Genomic DNA, 20,542 nt, shown 5'->3' with positions numbered 1-20,542 from the left:
TCCTCCCAAGTCGGGTGCACGTCCTGGTCTACCTGTACAAGGGTCCTCTGAAAACCCGGGTCCCCAGTGAAGCAGGCAGAGGTTGCTAATCACAGGCTTTTCAGTTAGGTGTCATTAAATTCCCTGTTATTCATAAGCATTGCAAGTTGAGTGTCTCTTGTAAACTGAGTCCAAGTACCTTTTGGTAAGTCCCCTTCCCACCTAAGCTCATCTGAGTGGAGTTCTGTGTGGGGCACAGCTACTTCACACAGGGCTGAATGCAGATGCTCGGATATCAGCAGCCTGTCACTTTCTGCCTCTAGGCTCTGCTTTCCTTGGTGTCACTCTCAGGGAGCCCTCTGCAGTCTGGGGGCAAAGTGGCATCTAACAGTGCGAGGCTTACATCTCAGCCAGGCCACTTGAGTAGAAACAAACACCTCTTTCCCAGTTACAGCAAAAGCCTCAGGGCTGACTCAGTAGACCAGCTTGGGTCAAATGCTGTGCCCTGAACCAATCATTGTGGTCAGGGGGCTGTAATACTCGAATTGGCCAGTCCAGTGATGTCTCCCCGACCCAGTCCAGCCGGGGGGGGGAGGGGCCTGCTCCACCAGAATTCCATAGATTGACAGTGGTGGTGGGGAGGGGTGGTTGGGGTGGGGGTGGGTCACCAGCAGAAAATCGCGGTGCTGTCAACAAATGAGGGGAAATTGATGCTGGGCTGGAGAAAACAGCTATCCAGGCAACCCCATGGCAGCCAAGGACAGGGCTACATGCGGGTAGGGTCCAGAGTGTCGCAGCCCTCCTGTCCCTCAGGCGCTGTACGCTCCCGTCCCCCGTCTCTCATCCTCCTTCTTCTCCCTGCAGACTGGCTTTCTCTGTTCACTCACTTTTCTACATCCCCAAACTCTGGCTTGTGGTGGCTCCAGCTTTGCATCTGATGCCACACCATGCAACGGTGCAGGGCCCTGATTCTAAATTCACGGGAAGGAGAACGTCGCTGGCCCCACAGACCATTCCTGGGGCCATCTGCTGTGGCCAGGGTGGTCAGTGACACCTGGGGCTGTCCCTTCATGGGACCACAGGCATTGGATTCCCCTGCTGGGCACACAGTTGCCCAGTGAATGTCAGTGGCCCCGGCCGAGGTCCCTCCTGCTTCCTGCAGCCCCTTTTAGGGCCCCGCTCGAGAGTCTGAAGCCACCCCCTAATGTGTCCCCCAGCTATGAGCTCAGAGTTGTCATCTGGAACACGGAGGATGTGGTTCTGGATGACGTGAATCCACTCACCGGAGAGATGTCGAGTGACATCTATGTGAAGAGGTAGCCTGCAGGCCGGGTGGGGCAACAGCGGTGCACTAGGGGGATTGCAAATGGGTGTGGGACCTCGGGCTGAGTCCAGAGCCCCGACCCCAGGCCCTCCGTGGTGCTGAGAGCTGGGTGAGGAGTGGGTTCTCCATGTAGCTCCAGCCCTGACGCTCACCCACCCCGGCCCCAGCTGGGTGAAGGGGCTGGAGCATGACAAACAGGAGACAGACGTTCACTTCAACTCCCTGACTGGGGAGGGGAACTTCAATTGGCGCTTTGTGTTCCGCTTTGACTACCTGCCCACCGAGCGGGAGGTGAGCGTCCGGCGCCGGTCTGGACCCTTTGCCCTGGAGGAGGCTGAGTTCCGGCAGCCTGCAGTGCTGGTCCTGCAGGTCTGGGACTATGACCGCATCTCTGCCAATGACTTCCTTGGTATTACACTGCTTAGCCTTCCCCACCCTCAGCCCCTGCCTCCAGCCCTCATCTCCGTCCCCCGGTTCCCTACTCTGACCCAACCTTGTATGTTGGGATTTTGGACCCAAGGTCTGAAACCTTTGCTTTCTGGCCTAATTACTGAGTTAAGTAAGCCTAGACCACAGTAACCTCCATTCCCACCCAGAGTCTCTGATTCAACTCTGACTTGACCCTAGCTTGTCACCCTGACACCGACTCCACAGCCTTTGGTCCTTGGCACTCTGATCCCGACCCTTGGCCCTCTTCCACTGGGAAGTAGCAATGGGTGGACCGCTGGGCTGTGGTCTGGGTGGTCTATAGCTGTGGCCTGACCACACACTGCAACATTCGATGCCCCAACTTACAACCTTGGTGTGTTGCCTCCTCACCCCTGGCACAATGAGACTTTGATCCCATGCCTAACCCGGCGTGCTCTGGACTTGCAGGATCCCTGGAGTTGCAGCTATCAGACATGGTGCGTGGGGCCCGGGGCCCCGAGCTCTGCTTTGTGCGGCTGGCCCACGATGGGGCCGGGCCAAGGTGCAATCTGTTTCGCTGCCGCCGCCTGCGGGGCTGGTGGCCGGTAGTGAAGCTGAAGGAGGCAGAGGATGTGGAGCGGGAGGCGCAGGAGGCTCAGGCTGGCAAGAAGAAGCGAAAGCAGAGGAGGAGGAAGGGCCGGCCAGAAGACCTGGAGTTCACAGACACGGGTGGCAATGTGTACATCCTCACGGTGGGTGCCCGTGGGCAGAGGCCAGGCTGAGCTGGGGCCTGAGCCCGCCCTCTGCTCCCAGTGATGCAGGAGTGTCTTTTTTAGGGCAAGGTGGAGGCAGAGTTTGAGCTGCTGACTGTGGAGGAGGCCGAGAAACGGCCAGTGGGGAAGGGGCGGAAGGAGCCAGAGCCTCTGGAGAAACCCAGGTGAGTCAGGCACGGGGGCCGAGGCCACAGCCTGGGCTGATGGGGAGGTGGGGGTGGCCAAGGGGCTTCCTCCCCATCCTGACACCACCCTTCTCAACAGCCGCCCCAAAACTTCCTTCAACTGGTTTGTGAACCCGCTGAAGACCTTTGTCTTCTTCATCTGGCACCGGTACTGGCGCATCCTGGTGCCGCTGCTGCTACTGGCGCTGCTCACTGTCTTCCTCCTCCTGGTCTTCTACACCATCCCTGGCCAGATCAGCGAGGTCATCTTCCGTCCCCTCCACAAGTGACTCTCGCTGACCTTGGACACTCACCCAGGGTGCCAACCCTTCAATGCCTGCTCCTGGAAGTCTTTCTTACCAATGTGAGCTACCCCTTCCTCTGAATAAACCTATCACAGCCACTGACCCATGATCACGTGCTATGCAAGGTCGGCTCCAGGTGGCAGAGAACAGAGATGTTCTTGGGTGACCTCAGGTGCTGGGGACTTACTTGAAGAATGCACAGGGATGGAAGGCTGCCCCCATCCCCACCACAGGGAAGAAAAGGGCCCCGGCAGCTGAGTTATCACACCCTCTGAGCAACTCCACCACTGCTCCTGCTCCTCCTGCTCCTGCTGGTGGCCAGGTCCCTCTCACCTAATCTGTTTCTGGCTTCCACGGCTCCAGGACAGCTAAGGACCTGATGGACTCCATTAACCTGTCCATCCCTCACCATCCCTGAGAGAGGCTTCCATCAGAGCTGGATCTCGGGTCTGACTCCGGAAGTTCTGCTGTCACAACCTGACTTCGCTTCCTTTCCCCTCTCTCGTGCTTTTCCCCTGCCACAGTCTTGCATCAACATTCAAGGCATGATCTGATCAACTGACTGGCTGTTTAGGTACCCCTGGCTCCCTAGGCTGTAGACTGGTGAGGTCCCTGGGCCCTGGTTCTCCACATGGATTCAGAGTTCTAATGGGAAACCCTGATTAGGCCCCAAGCCAGGGGTCTGGTGTTGGCCCTGCTCCAGAATGGCCACTGCTACTTTCGCACCTCAGTGTTCAGTTTTGCTTCCATCTAGGAGACTGCAGAGGACCTGGAGGGATTCCTCTCTGCAGTGAGAGCCAGCGCGGGGCTTTGGCACAGAGTGAGATCAGTGAGTGTGACAGGATCAGGTGTATTGAGCCCAGGGTGGCAGAGAGCGGCCCCAGCTTTACCCATCAATGAAGAAGTGGCAAGCCCCAATATGCACTCAGGGCCCTGAATTAGTGGCCTGGGGTTGATCACTCATGAGCTTGGGGGCCATGGTGGCTCCAGGAAGCTCACGCTGAAAAGGTCCATCTGAGCCCCGGGGCTGAACCCAAGAGGGCCGAGGACCACAGTGGAGGAGGGACCCAGGACAGGGCTGTGGGCTGGACATGAGTCTGGTTTGAATAAACCCCGGTTAACTAGGCTAGGGGATGCTCACGTGGGGCTCCCGGCCCTGGGCCCCGATCCGTCAGTCACAATTGCCTTCAATGAGTGGCCAGGATGAGGCTCTGGCCACGGCAAGGATCACACGGAGACCAGTGAGTACTATCACAATCAATAGATTGATCAACCTGGGGCTGGGGCTGACTGAGGAGGTGGAGGGTGGCAGAGGCTGGGGGACAACCACAGGCCAGGGAGAAAGAGGAGACAGAGGAAGCGCCAAGGGTGACTACGTTGTCTTCCCTAGATCAATTTTCTTCTGGATGGCTCGTGCTGAGTGGTAGATGAGCGAATCGATGAGTCCAGCCACTGGGAGAGAGACAAGGGCTGGCACTGGCCCAGTAGGGGCCTCGACTTTTGATGCTGAGAGCCTTGTCACTTAACTGGCCAGGCCAGCATCTGCCCCTTCACCCCCAACCAAACCTGGGGCACCCAGGCTTTACCCTCCCCACCCCACAGCTCACAGACACCCTGGGTCTCTTACCTGTGAACATGCCCCCAATGATGGCGCACACACCTGTCAGGAAGTGGGTGAAGGACCTGGTAGAAGGAGAGGGTGGGCTCAGCAGGCACCCTCCTCCCTCAGGCCCAGGCCCCCAGAGGCCGCTTTGCCCCCACCCTCACCTGTGCTTCTCTGTCAGCTTCACCATCATGGGCGAGAGCTCATAGAGGACGAAGACTCCGGGAAGGCCTTGGTCGCCCAACAGCCCGTTGGCGACCTTCTCATGTCTGGTCACAGAGAACTGATTTGTCCTCAGCACCTGGGGTGGGAGGGGAGCCTGGGCCAGGGACAGGGCTAGGACCTGGCTCCAGCCACCATCAACCCCACCCCTGCTCCTTCCCCTTTCCTGTTGAGCCTTGACTGTGTAGGGAGAGAACACAGCACCGTGCTAGTGGCCCGCACTGCAAGGCCTGGCCTGCCAGAACCCCTCTCCTAGCCTTGGCCTCAGCCTTCCCCTCCAGGTGCCAGCTCTTTACAGTTTACCTATCCTGGCAGCATTTGGTGGGTGTTCTCACGGGGGTCCAGGCTGAGAAGCAGCTCTCCAAAGACACACCACCAAGGCTGAACTGACTTCCTCTGCCCTCAGCCCCTCGCATCCTGCCACTCTGCTGAGATGCTGCTCCACAGGCCAGGGCAGCCTCGGGAGTGGGTACACAGAGGCTTGCCCTGCCTAACCCCCAGCCCAGGCAGACCACAGGGGACAGTGAGGCAGGCAGGTGGTGAGCACCGGAGGAATGGATGGAGGCGGTCAGGGCAGCAGAAAGAGCAGGCGCTTTAAATATGACAGCCCCAGGCCTGCACTCTGCCTGGGAGGGCAAATCCCCCATCCTCTCTGTGCCTCAGTCTTTCATCCGCCATGTGAGGACAAGGCAGCTTTCACTCCCCAGGCTGATGGAACGAAATGCAGGAACTCCAGTGCTTGGCACTGCACAGGAGACTCTGGTAGGGTGTTCCCTGACTCACCTCTCCGTCCACCTTCATGTACACAGTGGGCACCACCTTCACAAAGTACTGGAACATCATGGAGGCTGAGGGGAAAACAAAGCACTGGGTATGGGTGCCCGGCCGGCCTTCTGCGGCTGGGGGCTGCCTCCCAGGCTGGTTACCTTGGGGCGCAGTGACATTGGTGTGGTCCAGGGGGTTCACAATGCCTGGATAGTCCTCCCCAAATGACAGGTGCTGGATGTAGTGGGTCATGTTGATCTGCAAACAACACCATCCAAAGCTCATCCAAAGCTCTGATGACAGTAGCAGACAGGGACACCTGGGTCTGTCTGCAGAGATGTGGGAGGAAGGGGAGGCTATGGTCCTAAGGGGACAACCTCCCCGAGACAGGAATCCCCCATTTCCCACCTACAAACTTCTCCTTCCACAGCCTGCAAACTCTTGGGGTTCCAGATTTTTTTTTTTTTTTTGAGACAAGGTCTCACTCTGTTGCCCAGGCTGGAGAGCAGTGGCATGATCTTGGCTCACTGCAGCCTCGCCTCATTCAAACGATTCTCTTGCCTCAGCCTCCTGAGTAGCTGGGATTACAGGCATGAACCACCATGGCTGGCCAGGTTCCAGATTTCTTAAAATACCAGCTTCACTTGTACGTTAGGCACACAGAGTAGCAGGTGCTGGCTTTGCCTGGAGGCCTAGGCTGGAGGCTGTGAACCCCTAGATGCACTCCCTTCCTGCTCCCTTGTGTATCAGACTCAGACACTAGAAGGATCTTTCCAAAAATGCAAATCTGATTATGTCGTGACCCTGCTTAAAGAAGGCCAACAGCTTTCCACTGTTCTCATGAGAAGGACGTGATTCCTCAGCGTGGCCTCTAAGTCCGGTGTGGTCTGGTCCCTGCCGACTTCTCCAGCCTCACCCATCCACACCTGCCCTGCAGTTCCTTAGAAGGGCCATGCTCCCGCCTGACCTTGCGCTGAGGCTCAGTCTGTCTGGGATGCTCTTATCCAACCCCAATCTTGCCCCTAGCCTGCTCAGAGCTCAGTTCAAAAGTCACTCTCGCTTAACCCTCAGGCTGGATCCCCATTCAGAACATGGTGTATTTTTCTATATGCACTACCCCATCCCAGGATGTTCCTACAAGGAAATGAACACAGCAACCAAGCCTCCCACCCCCACCTGCCCTCCATGGTTTCCATCTGGTACGTACGTTGTCAAGGCCAAAGCTCTGCAAGTCATGGACTAGGAGAGAAGGGAGAAGGCAAGGGAGAAGGCGTCATTAGTAGGAGCAGCACTGGCCTCCTCATTCCTCCCCCAGGACTGCAAACCACCTGTCTTCTCTGACCCCTCATTCCTTCTCCAGCCTGGCACCTCCTGGTCCTACTTAAGGACGGCCAGAAAGGGCAAGCCTTGGGCCTGTGTGAGAGTTCACGCCCTCCTCAGGAGTCATTAGAACAGACCCTGGTTCCTCCCTGACGTCCACAGGGAACTCTAGGCCTTGACTACCACCACAGCCCTGCCTGCATCTCCGGAAACAAAACCCACTGACTATGGGCCTTCACTAACTAGAGCTGATGGCAAATCACTGAACCTCAAAGTGAAGTGCGACCTGAGAATGCCATCCACACTTTCCCTGTCTCCACCCTCAAAGCTCCCCAGAGGAAATCCCATGGGGACCCTGTACCAACTGTTCCAGAATAATTTATTCCTGCCCTCTAGCCTCAATCCCTCCTGCTACAAGGAACCATACTTCAAAGATACATCCCAGACCTTCGTACAGTCACCCAGCAGCCAGGTCAGAGGAGACCCAATCACAGCCCCATCCAACCTCCCCCCATCCTGGTAGGGCGGGCTGCCCCAGAAGTAGGGGCTTGGCCTCTGTGGGGGCAGGGCCACTTACTCTCCACAGCATGTACTGCAGCATGGGGGAGGGAGGAGAGAGAAGAAAGATTCAGAGCTTCACAATGAGAACTATGAGAGCAAGATATGTTGCAGGAGGGAAGACTGAAACATTCAGCCTCAGCAACAAAGTCTGGCCCCAGCTAACTAGCCTCCTCCTGGGCCCCTCCTCAAGAGTGAACTAATCTGGCCAGAGAGGGGCAAGAGAGATAGTGGCCTAGGAAGGACAAGAGGCCTAGAGCCCAAAAAGCCAAGTTCCTGATGGTGTGGCCTTGGGCAAATCACTTGCCCTCTCTGGGCCTCAGTGTTCTCCTTTGCAAAGGGCTGTCCTAAGGATCATGTGGGATCTAAGATGGAAAAATACTTGTAAACTTTACTCTGTAAGAGATTATTACCCACCCCGGCCCCAATCCACAAGCATGTTAGAAACTCACTCCCAGGCCTCAATTCAGCCAGATCTCTGGCCTTGGGCAACTGTACCTTTGCATTTATACATCCTTCCAAATACAGAGCACCCCCGGCCCCGGGATCCACAAGTCTAACAGTCCCAGGCTGAGAGGCTGCCACTCTGGCTGTGTGTCTACTGAGTGCCCGCCAGACCTTGTGCCAACAGCTTGACACTGATCATCTTCCTACCCTCACAGCAAGATCCTTTTCTCCTAGCTTCCTCCAGAGTGAAGACGGGGTTCCAGAGCTCTGCAGGGTCCTCCAGCCCCCACACTGGCCCCTCCCCCACAGACTGCCCTGAAGACCAGCAGAGCTACCCTCCAGGGGGCCCTTTCCTCCTCTTCACTTCAACCACTTTGAGAGGCCATCTTAATACCCTGGGCTCTGTCACTGTGCGGCTCTGTCCATCCTTTACTGTCACCCCAACTCCCACCTTCCCCAGCCCTGCCTTCAACCCCTGGGTTCCTCTTCACTTTCTTGCTTCAGCCTGCCTCTTCCTTTCAGGCACTAACTCCTTGGCATCCCCTCAAGGCACGACTATCTTCTCTCCATATACAACCTCCTCCCTGGCCTAAAGAGAAGTCTTTCTTGCTCCTTACTGCCACTTCCAGATCACTTTCCCTTTATCTGCCTTAAAAATGCACAATGGCTCACATCTGTAATCCCAACACTTTGGGGGGCCAAGTGGGAGGATCGCTTAAGCCCGGGAGGCTGGGCAACAGGGCAAGACCCTGTCTCTGCAAAAAAAAAAAAAAAAAAATTAGCCAGGCATGGTGGCATATGCCTGTGGTCTCAGCTCCTTGGGAGGCTGAGGTGGGAGGATCTCGAGTCCAGGAGGTCAAGGCTGCAGTGAGCCAAGATTGCGCCACGGCACTCCAGGCTCAAAAAAAAAAAAAAAAAAAAAAAAAAAATCCCCAGCTTTGAAGCTCAGGGCAAAGCAGCCCTGCTTGTTTCAGTCACCTAGATATCGATATGGAACCTCCAGAACAGTTTTCCCATGCCATTTTTCAACAGCTTGGGCAACTGCCTGTCACTCTCTCCTGTACTACCTCTGTCACACTTTCTAGTGATTTCCATATCCACGTAGATGATCCTTCCAGTACCCGGGCCTCCCAGTTCCTGGACATCCTTTCCTCCCTGATCTTGTGCTCTGCCTACCTGAGCCACTTGCTCTGTTGGTCATTCCCTAAACTTTGTCATTAACAAAGCCCCTTCTGTGACTTTAATTTCAAGCAACTCATGCTCCACCAGCTTTCTAATTTCCTCCAGTCCCCCACTTCCAACAACTTGTTGACATCACACTCAGGACTTGCAGTCCCTTCTTCCTCCTGCCCCCTCACTGGCTTCCCCACATCCTGTCTTTCCTCCTTTCCTAGCTTATATGCTGTGGTCCAGAAGCAAGATGACTTCTTTACATATTTGACTCCCTCACCTTTGCAGGCACCTGGCAACACCAAACCCCAGGCGATTGCAATGTTCTGGCGACTGAGTCCATTCCCACACAGACAACCACGCTGACCGCTCTCTTTGCATTCACAGCCGCGGACTCCAGGGAGGCCCTAGTGCTGCATCAATCCTACTCAATCTCCCCAGTCCACATACTCTTCCACCCCCAAATGACCAGTCACACCTTTTCTTCTTTCAAATCTCTAACACCTCCTTCCCTCTTTCCTCATTGTCAACTGAGGACCTTCCTTCCTACAACATGGAGAAGACAGGAAGACTCAGAAGAGACTCTCCATGTACTTCTGCCACCCCAGCTACCACCCTACCTGTACCTACAGAGCCTGCCCTTCCTCCTATTGCTAAGTTTGGCCTTTCCACATATGTAAGGCACTAGATTCTATCTTCTTTCTCCTTCTCCAGGACTTCACTCCGGTCACTGTCTCATCTCTGGAGCATCACTTATGCTGTCTTTAGTCGATAATTTCCAACAGCATATTAACATTCTGCTACATCACCCTCCTTAGAAAAGCCTCCCTCGACTCCACATTTCCCTTCAGCTTCAGCTCATGCTCTCTCCTCCCCTAGGCAATTTCCACTATAGAGCTGTCAATACTCACTCGCTCCAACTCCTCCCCCATTCCCTCCCGAACCCACTCTAGGGTGGTCCTATCACACCCCTCAAATGACTCAGTCAAGGCTATAATAAGTGACTGTTGCATATACATCCCATGGTCAATTCCTGCTCGACATCCAGAAGCATCTGAGGTGGTATTTGAAACACCCGTCTGTGGCTGGCAGGATGCCACACTCCCGGCTTACACTCCTCCTCCAGTCTCCCCTACCAATTCCCCCTGACACCCTTGGCCTCTAATGTGGGAGGCCTGGCACCCAGCCCTTTGAGCTTCCCTTCTTCTCCATCTGCCCTCACCTCCAGGGTGATTTCATCCAGTCCCATGGCTCTATACACATGCTGATGATGCCAACATTTGCATCTCCAGGCAAGTCCTCTCCCTGAACTCCAGGCTTGAATGGAAAACTTACTTGACACCTTGGGTGTCTAGAAGGACACCCAGATGCTATTGCTCTGAACACGTCAAAAGCCAAATACCAGCTGTACGACCCCATTTCCGAACATGTAAACCTGCCCTGAGTCTCCCTCATCTTGGTAAATGGCAACTCCATCCTTTTTTTTTTTTTTTTAATGGAGATGGAATCTCACTCTGTCGCTCAGGCTGGAGTGAAATGGCACGATCTCGGCTCCCTGCAACCTCCGCCTCCTGGGTTCAAGCAATTCTCCTACCTCAGCCTCCCGAGTAGCTGGGACTACAGGCGCACGCCGCCACGCCCGGCTGATTTTTTGTATTTTTTAGTGGAGGCAAGGTTTCACCATGTTGCCCAGGCTGGTCTCAAACTCCTGAGCTCAGGCAATCCACCCGCCTCAGCCTCCCAAAGTGCTAGGATTACAGGCAACTCCATCCTTCTTACTACTCAGGTACAAAACTTTGGAGGCATCCTTGACTCGTTTTTCCTTTGTCCCTCATGCCCATCAGGAACTCTTCTCAGCTCTACCTTCAAAATACATCCAGAAGCCAGTCACTTCCCACCACTTACACTGCCACTCTGGGCTGTGCCCCACCATCTTTTGCCTGGATTGATCACTGCAACAGCCTCCTAACGGGCCTCTCTGATTCTGTCCTTTCCCCTGCCCAGTCTTGTCCACAGAGCAGCTGGAGAGCTTTTAAGTTGGATCATGCCTCACCTTCTTCAAAGCCCTACAATGGCTTCTCATCTCATGCAGAGTAAAGGCCCGAGTCCCTACAATGCCCCTGCAAGCCCTGCATGATATGGCCCTGTGACCTCTCTCACTTTCATTTTTTTTTTTTTTTGAGATGGAGTCTCACTGTTACCCAGGCTGGAGTGCGATGGCGTGATTTCAGCTCACTGCAGCCTCCACCTCCCAGGTTCAAGAGATTCTCCTGCCTCAGCCTCCCGAGTAGCTGGGATTACAGGCATGTGCCACCACACCCAGCTAATTTTTGTATTTTTAGTAGAGACAGGGTTTCACCATGTTGGCCAGGCTGGTCGTGAACTCCTGACCTCAGGTGATCCACCCGCCTTGGCCTCCCAGAGTGCTGGGACTACAGGTGTGAGCCACTGCACCTGGCCTCTCTCACTTCATTTCTAAGCATGCTCCTCTGCTCCAGCCACCCTAACCTTCTTACTGTATCTTGAACTTGCCAAGCACATTCTAGCCTTAGGAATTTGCATTTACTGTTCTCTCTGCTTGTAACACTTCCTCCCCAGACATCCACATGGCTGGCTCCCTCACTGTCTTCAGGTCTTTGCTAAAATATTACCTCATCAAAGAGTCTTTCCCTGACCTCCATATTTAAAATAGGACCCTCACTGCCCTACCCTAGCCCCTCCCCACTACCATCTTTATCCTACCTTGTTTTGGTCCATATGACTTAACAGCATCTGACATACCATATACAGATGCTCCCTGACCTACACTGGGGTTACGTCCCAATAAACCCACTGCAAGTTGAAAATATTGTAAGTCGGCCAGGTGCAGTGGCTCATACCTGTAATCCTAGCACTTTGGGAGGCCGAGGCGGGCAGATCACTTGAGGTCAGGAGTTCAAGACCAGCCTGGCCAACATAATGAAACCCCATCTCTACTAAAAATACAAAACTTAGCTGGGCGTGGTGGCACGCACCTGTAGACCCAGCTACTCAAGAGGATGAGGTAGGAGAATCACTTGAACCCGGAAGGTGGAGGTTGCAGTGAGTCAAGATCACGCCACTGTACTCCAGCCTGGGTGACAGAGTGAGACTCTGTCTCAAAAAAAAAAAAAAAAAAAAGAAAAAGAAAATATCGTTAAGTGAAAAATGCATGTAATACCCATCATAAAGTAAAAAATTGCAAGCTGAACCACTGTTAATTGGGGACTATTTATATTTTATATACTTATTGTCTATTTCTTTACTAGAATGTTCTGAGGGCACAGACTGTTCACTACTGTACCCTTGGCAACTAGACTAGTAGGTGATTACTAAATATTTTGTGAATGCATGAATGAACAAATGAATGAGAATAAATCTCATTTGTTCACCCCAACAGCCCTGTGAGTGGGTACTATTATCATCATCCCCATTTTACAGAAGAAGCAACTAAATAGGGCTCAATATTTCCCAAATATGACATAGCTCAGGAGTGGCAGAACCTGTGCTCCAACCTAGCTCTGCTTCTCCCAAAGCCTCATGCACAGGTCATTGTCGGACACTGGGGGCTACCATTTCAACAAGCACCTACCACAAGCCAGGCTCCGTGCTATCATCTTTAACCTGCACACACACCCTGTGAGGTAAGTGCCCTCATCACCATTTTATAAAGTAGAAAACAGGAGTCAAAAAGATTAAGAAGCCTTCTCAAAGTCACACAGCCAGTAAGGTCTGAAACTGGTATCTGAATGCAGGCAGTCTGGCTCCTCAGCCTGTGCTCTTAGCCACTGTGCCAAACTGCTGCCCTGAGATGAAGGCCTGCTCTGGCCAAATGGTTGCCCAAGACAAATGAGCAGCAGGCAGGAGAGGACCACTCAAACTCACCAAGAAGGTGGCCAGCATCTAAATCGCCCCAGCTAGTGCAGATCACTCACCGTGCACATGGGACTGCTGGAAGCTCTTCCCAGGGGCAAAGTGGAAGTTTCCAGCCACCTGTAAGGAACATTCTCTCTCATTCTCTGGCTGTGTCCTCCTTTTGCCTACTCAGGGCCTGAGTGGGCCCTCGGTTCCCAGCGGAGCTTGCCCAGCCCAGCTGGCCCTATCTTGCCTTGATCCCTCCTGATACCTTATTGACTTCCAAGAAGCCATACACCTGGCAGCCTTCATTCTTCTGCTCCTGCATCTTCTGGCTGAAGCCCTCTCGCCGGCACTGCTCAATAGTATCTGGGTTCTTGAAGGCCCAGCCTCGACGGCGATATGCCTCCCGCACATCTTCACAGGTGTTACAGCACCTGTAGGGCAGGGAGTGACGGTGAGAGTGTTAAAGAGGCATAAGTCCAGTGCTGGAATCTGGGGAAATAGAGCCCGAGCAGCTCTGCCTGCTAATGAAGGCTCTGCTAACCTCATCCATGACCACTAAACATTCTCCAAATGTGTTTCCTCAGTGGCAGAAGGACTGTTTTCTTTTTTTAATTTTTAAAATTTTTTGTAGAGATAGGGTCTTGCTATGTTGCCCAGGCTGGTCTCAAACTCCTGAGCTTAAGCGATTCACCTACCTCGGCCTCCCAAAGTGCTACGGATTACAGGTGTGAGCCATTGTGCCCAGACTAGGACTGTGAAAAATACATATTCCCATTCTGTTTGAGGTGATGACAAGTTTTAGGACACAGAGTGGTGACTGCATGACACTGTGAAGATACCTAATGCCACTGAGTTGCACACTTAAAAATGGTTAAAATGGTAAATTTTATGTCACATATTTTTCCACAATAAAAAAATATCTAAGTACAGATTCCCAGGCCCCACTCCAGACCTGCTGAATCAGTCTTGCAAAAGTCAGGGCCTGGGAAACAGTAGAAGTTATCAGATACTGAGGGTCTAATAATCTGGGCCAGACCTTCCACCTCAATGCTTTACACACGGTATACAGCTAATCCATATGTGACTCTTACGAGAATATGTTATTATCATCCCTCTTCACATAGAGAGGTTACATGGCTTGGCCCAAGGAAACAGGGGTAGAACCCAGGCAACTGGACTCCAGAGACCACCTTTGAACCATTTCTCTAGGTGGAAGAGCAGAGACCACTTCAGCTTCATCTCTAGGTCTGCAGCTCCCAGGTAGGGCCTGGTTACAAAGCCTCAGTCACTTGCACCAGGATCAATGACAGAGGCACATACCCTGCCCACTCTAGATTCTTGGTCTGACCTCCCCACCTGCCACAGTCTGACTGAGGCTGAGGCTGACTGACAGATGGCGCCTGATGGGAACCCTGCTCCCGCTCCCCACCGGCTCACTTGATATCTTCTGCCTCAGCACCATAGCAGCTCTCACAGCGATCAGGGTCCAGGGAGTCAGGGTCAAACACCGTCACCTCGACTTTCCCAAGCTCTAAGGGGAGGGGAGAAGCAGAGGCATCAGCTGGGGCCAGACACAGTGAAATCAGTGGCCCCAGTCTGCACAAGCCCTTTGCTTGGGGATAATAAAAGTTATAATAACTAATATTCATATAGTACATGCTACGGGTCAGGCATTAAGCACTTCTACACACGTATCAATTCTTTTAATAAAAGAAACAGTAAGAAAACAAGTCAACAGTAAATACTGAACATTAGCTGGGTACAGATCACTGTACTTCACAACCATCATCTCATTTCATCCCCACAATGACTCTTTGAGGGTGGCGGTAATTATCCCTGTTTTACTGAGAAGATGCTGAGGCTCACTGATGAGAAGTGACTTTGCCCAATGCAACCGAGGAAACAGATTTCAGCTAATTCCAACGTGTATGCCACTAACTTCTTGCCATGATGCTTCTCCTCAGACCTCTCCCTCTGCACCGGCTCCTTGCCTCACTCTAGTCACCCCATCATAACTGGTGATTTCAATACTGAATACTGACCTCCCGACTCATGATAATCTTTTGATTTTGCCATCTCACCTCAGCTACCCATTTTCATACTCATACCTAGATCCTGTCACTGCCAATAACTGCAAATCTTCCAAAATTCAACTTCAAGTGTCTGAGTCTTCAACTACTTACCCTTATTTTGCAAGTTCACTATTTAGTACCCGAAATCCGCCAACTCTTTGACCCTACTGACACTATCACGCCTCACTTCCCTCCTGAAATCCATGGTCCACTGTAGTTATCCTCTTCCACATAACCACAACTCCCTGCTCCTCTCGTCTTTCGTTTTACAAATCCAGCAAAAGCCACACCCTGGTTCCATTCAACTCTCTGTACCTACTTCTTGCCTGAAGCTCCCTTAGGACTGCCTGGCAATTCCACTTCATTTCTCTAATCAGTTCACTCTCCCACTCTCTAAGGTGACTTAGACCTTCTCCTCTCTCCTTAGGCTCCCAAAACCCCTTCCTCTTTCTTCACTTAGCTAATGTCCTTGCTTTCAATTTCCACTAAGAAAAGAGAAGCAACGGAACTTCACTTGCTCTCACCACCAAACCCACCATCTCACCACTTTCTCCTTCAGACCCCACCCCATTTCTCAGCTCTCCCTTACAGTGAAATTCCCAAGAGTCACCTATAGGTAATGTCTCCACTTCCTTTATTGCTCTTTGATCCGATTTTCATCCTCAACAGTATCAAAATTGTTCCTTTCAAAGTCTCCAGGAATCTCTGTGTTGCTAATTTCAATGGTCAATTTTCACTCCTCATTTTACTGGACTATCAGTAGCTTCTGGTACAACTGCTCACTCTCGTTGAAACTCTCTCCACTTGGCTTTTGGGACACCTCTTGGTTCTTCTACATCAATGGCTAATCCGTCTCAATCTTCCTTCCTGTCCTGACTTTTAAATATTGGAGATGCCCAGGGTACAGGCCCTAGACCTCTCCTCTACCTACATTTACTCCCTAGGTTTCCTTAGTCCAATTGTTTAAACTACCCTGTATCTGCTGATAACTCCTCTAAATTCTAGACTGGTACATCTAATTGCCTCTTAATATCACCAGAGTATAAAATAGGAACCCCAAATTTAACATACCCCAAACCTGAGATTCCTCTTTCCTGCAAATCCTGACCTTACTCTGCGGAAGCTAGTTTCCAAGATGTCCTCAATGATCCCCACTTTCTAGTATTCACACCCTTATGTAGTCCTCTCCCACAACGAGTAAGGCTGACCTGTGTAAGCACTAGTATATTGCAGAAATGATGGTGTACAACTTCTGAGGCTGGGTCATAAAAAAGGTTACTGGTTTTTTTGTTGTTGTTGTTGAGACGGAGTTTCACTCTTGTTGCCCAGGCTGGAGTGCAGTGGCGTGATCTCGGCTCACTGCAACCTCTGCCTCTCCGGTTCAAGTGATTCTCTTGCCTCAGCCTCCTGAGTAGCTGGGATTACAGGTGCCCACCACCACACCGGGCTAATTTTTTTTTTTTTTTGTATTTTTAGTAGAGATGGGGTTTTATCATGTTGGCCAGGCTGGCCTTGAACTCCTGACTTCAGGTGATCCAACTGCCTCAGCCTCCAAAAGTGCTGGGACTACAGGCGTGAGCCACCACGCCCAGCCAAAGGTTATGGTTTCTACTTTGTTCTCTCAGCTCACTTGCAAGATCCAAGTTGGGGAAGCCAGTTGCCATGATATAAGGACACACAAGCAGCCCTATTGAGAGGCCCATGTGGTGAGGCACTGTGGCATCCTGCCAACAGCCCTATGAGTGAGTCCTTTAAAAGCAGATCCCCTGCTGGGTGTGGTGGCTCATGCCTGTAATCCCAACACTTTGGGAGGCCGAGGTGGGTGGATCACCTGAGGTCAGGAGTTTGAGACCAGGCTGGCCACGATGGTGAAACCCTGTCTCTACCAAAAATACAAAAATTAGCTGGGTGTGGTGGCAGGCGCCTGTAATCCCAGCTACTCAGAAGGCTGAGGCAGGCGAATCACTTGAAGCCGGGAGGCAGAGGCTGCAGTGAGCTGAGATCGCACCATCGCACTCCAGCCTGGGTGACAGAGCGAGACTCTCAAAAAAAAAAAAAAGTAGATCCCCGCGCAGCACCAGCCCTTCTGCCACAGCTGCCATTGGAGAGCAGCAGCCACGGCTCTGTGCTACCCACTATGGCCGTGTGCCTTGACAAGGGCCACAAGATGACCAAGAACATGAGCAAGCCCAGGCACAGCTGCCACCGCGGGAGCCTGACCAAACACACCAAATTCATGTGGGACATGATCCGAGAGGTGTGTGGTTTCGCCCCGTATGAGTGGCATGCCATGGAGTTACTGAAGTTCTCCAAGGACAAACGGGCCCTCAAGTTCATTAAGTAAAGAGTGGGGACACACATCCGCACCAAGAGGAGGCAGGAGGAGCTGAGCAATGTCCCAGCCATCATGAGGAAAGCCAATACCAAGAAAGACTGAGCCTCCTGCCCCGCCCTCTCTCTGAAATAAAGAACAGCTTGACAGAAAAAAAATAAATTTAAACAACAAATAAGTAGGCCAGGCGCAGCGGCTCATGCCTGTAATCCCAGCACTTTGGGAGGCTGAGGTGGGTGGATCACGAGGTCAAGAGATCAAGACCATCCGGCCCAATAAGGTGCAACCCTGTCTCTACTAAAAATACAAAAAATTAGCTGGGCGTGGTGGCACGCACCTGTAATCCCAGCTACTCGGGAGGTTGAGGCAGGAGAATCACTTGAACCTGGGAGGCGGAGGTTGCAGTGAGCCAAGATCGCGCCACTGCACTCCAGCCTGGGCGACAGAGTGAGACTCTGTCTCAAGATAGATAGATAGATAGACAGACAGACAGATAAAAGTAGATTCTGCAGTGCCCCATCAATCCTTAGATGACTGCAACCTCGTGAGATACCCTAATCCCGAATCACCCAAACAAGCCACTCCTAAATTCCTGACCCAGGGAAACTGAAAAAACAAATTTTTATTCTATCAAACTACTAACTTTTGGAGTACTTTGTTACACAGCAGTGGATATCTAATAGCCACTCCTCCCTCCCACCAAAAAAACCTTCTCCTCCAGTCATCTCCATCTCAAGTCATTCATTTGCTCAGGCTGAAAGCGTTGGAATCAACAACCATGACTCTGCTCTCTTACGCTCCACATCCAATCCTATAGCAAATTATGTTGGTTCCACTGGTGTCCTGCATTAATCTGCTGACGCAACGAATGATAAAACTCCCCACCAGAATAATCTCTAAGGTGTTAGAAATCCCAGCTTTGACGACAGTTTTGCTGTGGTGGGAAACTGAGTTAATGGAGGCATTGGGAAGCCACCAAGATAAAGGGAAGGAAGGTAAAAGTGGGTACCCACTCTGTACCAGGCATTTTACACATATTACTTCATTTGATCTTACAATTCCATGTGGTTGGTACTACTGTTTTATCACCACTTTCTAGCTGAAGCTCACAGACTGTAGGAGACAAAGCTAGATGTGATCCCAGGCAATCTGACTTGAGAACCTAAATTCTCATTAAACCACTTGCGTTCCAAAGGGGAAGAGCATTAAGGGCTGAATTAAGCCAATGGGCTGGGAAAGCAAACACTCAGAGAAGCCTGGGTCCATCTAGACAGTTCTACTAAGGCAAGAGCACATAAGACCTATCTTCAAACCTCTGGTATTCAAACTACCATCTGCAGGTATTGAGGACCTCTGAGAGTAATAGCCAGGTAGATTACCTGACTCAATATGTATAGAGGATTTTAGCTCACTCTGACTCTTACTAGCTGGGGGACCCTAGGCAAGTCACTTGACTTCTCTAGCTCTTAGTTGTTTAATGCATCACTATGCCTGCCACAGTTCACTTGCTAGCAGGTAGGCTTGGGTACGTCCAGCTTTGGAATCTGAGACCCGGCCGGCCCCCTCCCCTGGTTACCATGCCGCTCAGCCTCTGAGCTCACGGGGATGCCATCTTTATCTAGTCGTTGCTTGAACAGGTTGTGTTCCACATCCAGCTGCTGTTCCCCGGCCACATCCATGGCATCAATACTCAGATCTGGAAGCAGGAAAATCAGGCTAAGGTACGGGGACCCTACGGACAAGGGGATGTGAGTTTTGGAGGGGAAGGGGATACTGGGCCTGTCTTGGGGCAGAACGGGATTAAGAGAAGGAGGTTGTCCTGGGGTCCAGTCCAGAACCTAAGGGTGGAGGTGTGAATCTGGCAGCCCACATGAGAACCCTGGGTCTCTCCAGTCCCACCCATGGTGAGGTACTCACAGGCACAAGGCATGTGCGGAAAAAGTACATCGATGTTGATCTTCAGTTTATCTCCCCGCGACTTGTCCACGTAGAGCTCAGGATGCACCTGGGGCAGCACTACCTCAGTTAAGACTTGGCCCCAAACCTCTCCTTCCCCACTCCCACCCCTAAAGGTCCTACTCCTAGAATGCCAAGCCCCGCCCACGCACTAAGCCCCGCCCCTTACCTCCGTGGTGAGGTAATACTGCAGCTCAGACAGGAACAGTAGCAGCATGAGAAGGCCACTGACAATGGTCACTGCAGGACAAGGGGCGAGGGTCAGAATGGCCTCGAATCCGCTCCCTCAGACACCGGCAGGCCAATCAGAGTCCAGCAGCCCAGGCCAAGCTCTAGGACGCCCCCCTCCCCGCGACCCCGGCCCCGCCGCGGCCTACCCGTGGCGCCCCCGCAGGTCTTGACCCGGAAGTCCTCCAAAGTCTTGGGGTAGGCATCGAACTGCTTCAGCTTCCCCAGCGCCTCCATGGGGACCGGCCGGAAAGAGGACGCCAGCCGGCCCGCCCCTACAGACTCCCTCTTCCGGCCTGGAGCCACGCCCCCTCTTTTTTCCTGACGCAGGCGCAGCAAACCGCACGCTTGGCCCCACCTTTAGCCGCGTGCTCTTACAGGAGGCCCCGCCCACCGATGCTGCCACGCCCCCTTGCGCGGGCAATTGGGTCTGGAAGCTACCGCCCGGGCCTCCGCTGTCCCAGGCGGGTTTTTTGAGGACCCGGGTGCGAGGAGTTCTCTGCGGGGTTAGAAACGCTAATAGCACCGTTCGTGTGCCTTGTGCTCGGAACTGCGCCAGGTGTTTAAGACTCTTGGAACATCTTGGAATATCCTGGAACAGTAGTTTTTCGAGTGTACCGGACCGGCCGCATCATTATCAACTGATTACCTATTAGAAATGCAAATAATTGATCCCCACCTACTGAAGCCGAAACGCTAGGAATGGCACCCAGGTGATTCCGATGTAAAGTAAGGATGTCCGCCCTGAAAGCAGGTGTGACTTATCTCCGTTTTCCAAAGAGCAAACTGTGACCTGGAGAAGTTAAATAATTTGCCCAAGATTACAGCCAGTTACTAGCAGGACCTGCTTCCAGCCCGGTTCTTCTGGACCTCAAAGTACTCTGGGAACCAGGGTCTTTTGGGTTGATTTTACCTAAACAGCGTCCCGGTGCTTCTCCTGAGCGCTGCTTTCTGAATATTACCCTAAATTGCTCTCCAGGCCCTGGGATCCTCACGGACACGCTCTATCCCTCCAGGTTTAGACTCAAGTGATGTGG

General features: G+C 52.6%; 2 protein-coding genes and 1 pseudogene across 2 annotated transcripts in view; 2 read left to right on the top strand and 1 right to left on the bottom strand.

Annotated features, from left to right (window-relative positions):
- The window catches only part of LOC129021317 (fer-1-like protein 4), a 48,334-nt gene extending 45,291 nt beyond the window's left edge, over nucleotides 1–3,043 (top strand). The window contains exons 39-43 of the mRNA XM_063659176.1: nucleotides 1,197–1,295; nucleotides 1,471–1,712; nucleotides 2,180–2,463; nucleotides 2,548–2,648; nucleotides 2,749–3,043. Coding sequence (XP_063515246.1) covers nucleotides 1,197–1,295; nucleotides 1,471–1,712; nucleotides 2,180–2,463; nucleotides 2,548–2,648; nucleotides 2,749–2,938 — 916 coding nt within the window. The 3' untranslated portion in view covers nucleotides 2,939–3,043. The remainder of the gene's footprint in view (nucleotides 1–1,196; nucleotides 1,296–1,470; nucleotides 1,713–2,179; nucleotides 2,464–2,547; nucleotides 2,649–2,748) is intronic.
- A 1,156-nt stretch (nucleotides 3,044–4,199) lies between these two features.
- ERGIC3 (ERGIC and golgi 3) lies at nucleotides 4,200–19,878 on the bottom strand. Its single transcript, XM_054466478.1, has 13 exons — nucleotides 19,655–19,878; nucleotides 19,447–19,517; nucleotides 19,239–19,326; nucleotides 18,898–19,017; nucleotides 14,355–14,448; nucleotides 13,183–13,348; nucleotides 12,992–13,049; nucleotides 6,751–6,782; nucleotides 5,705–5,801; nucleotides 5,562–5,626; nucleotides 4,721–4,857; nucleotides 4,581–4,636; nucleotides 4,200–4,405 (listed from the first exon to the last, which is right to left on the bottom strand). The coding sequence occupies exons 1-13, from the start codon at nucleotides 19,740–19,742 to the stop codon at nucleotides 4,326–4,328; spliced, it is 1,152 nt and encodes a 383-aa protein (XP_054322453.1). The 5' UTR covers nucleotides 19,743–19,878; the 3' UTR covers nucleotides 4,200–4,325.
- On the top strand, nucleotides 15,449–17,426 carry LOC129021315 (large ribosomal subunit protein eL36-like; annotated as a pseudogene).
- Nucleotides 19,879–20,542: the final 664 nt, after the last annotated feature.

The sequence above is a fragment of the Pongo pygmaeus genome, chromosome 21 (genome assembly GCF_028885625.2).
Source record: "Pongo pygmaeus isolate AG05252 chromosome 21, NHGRI_mPonPyg2-v2.0_pri, whole genome shotgun sequence".
NCBI classification, from domain to species: domain Eukaryota; kingdom Metazoa; phylum Chordata; class Mammalia; order Primates; family Hominidae; genus Pongo; species Pongo pygmaeus.
This window is presented reverse-complemented; position numbering and strand designations above follow the sequence as displayed.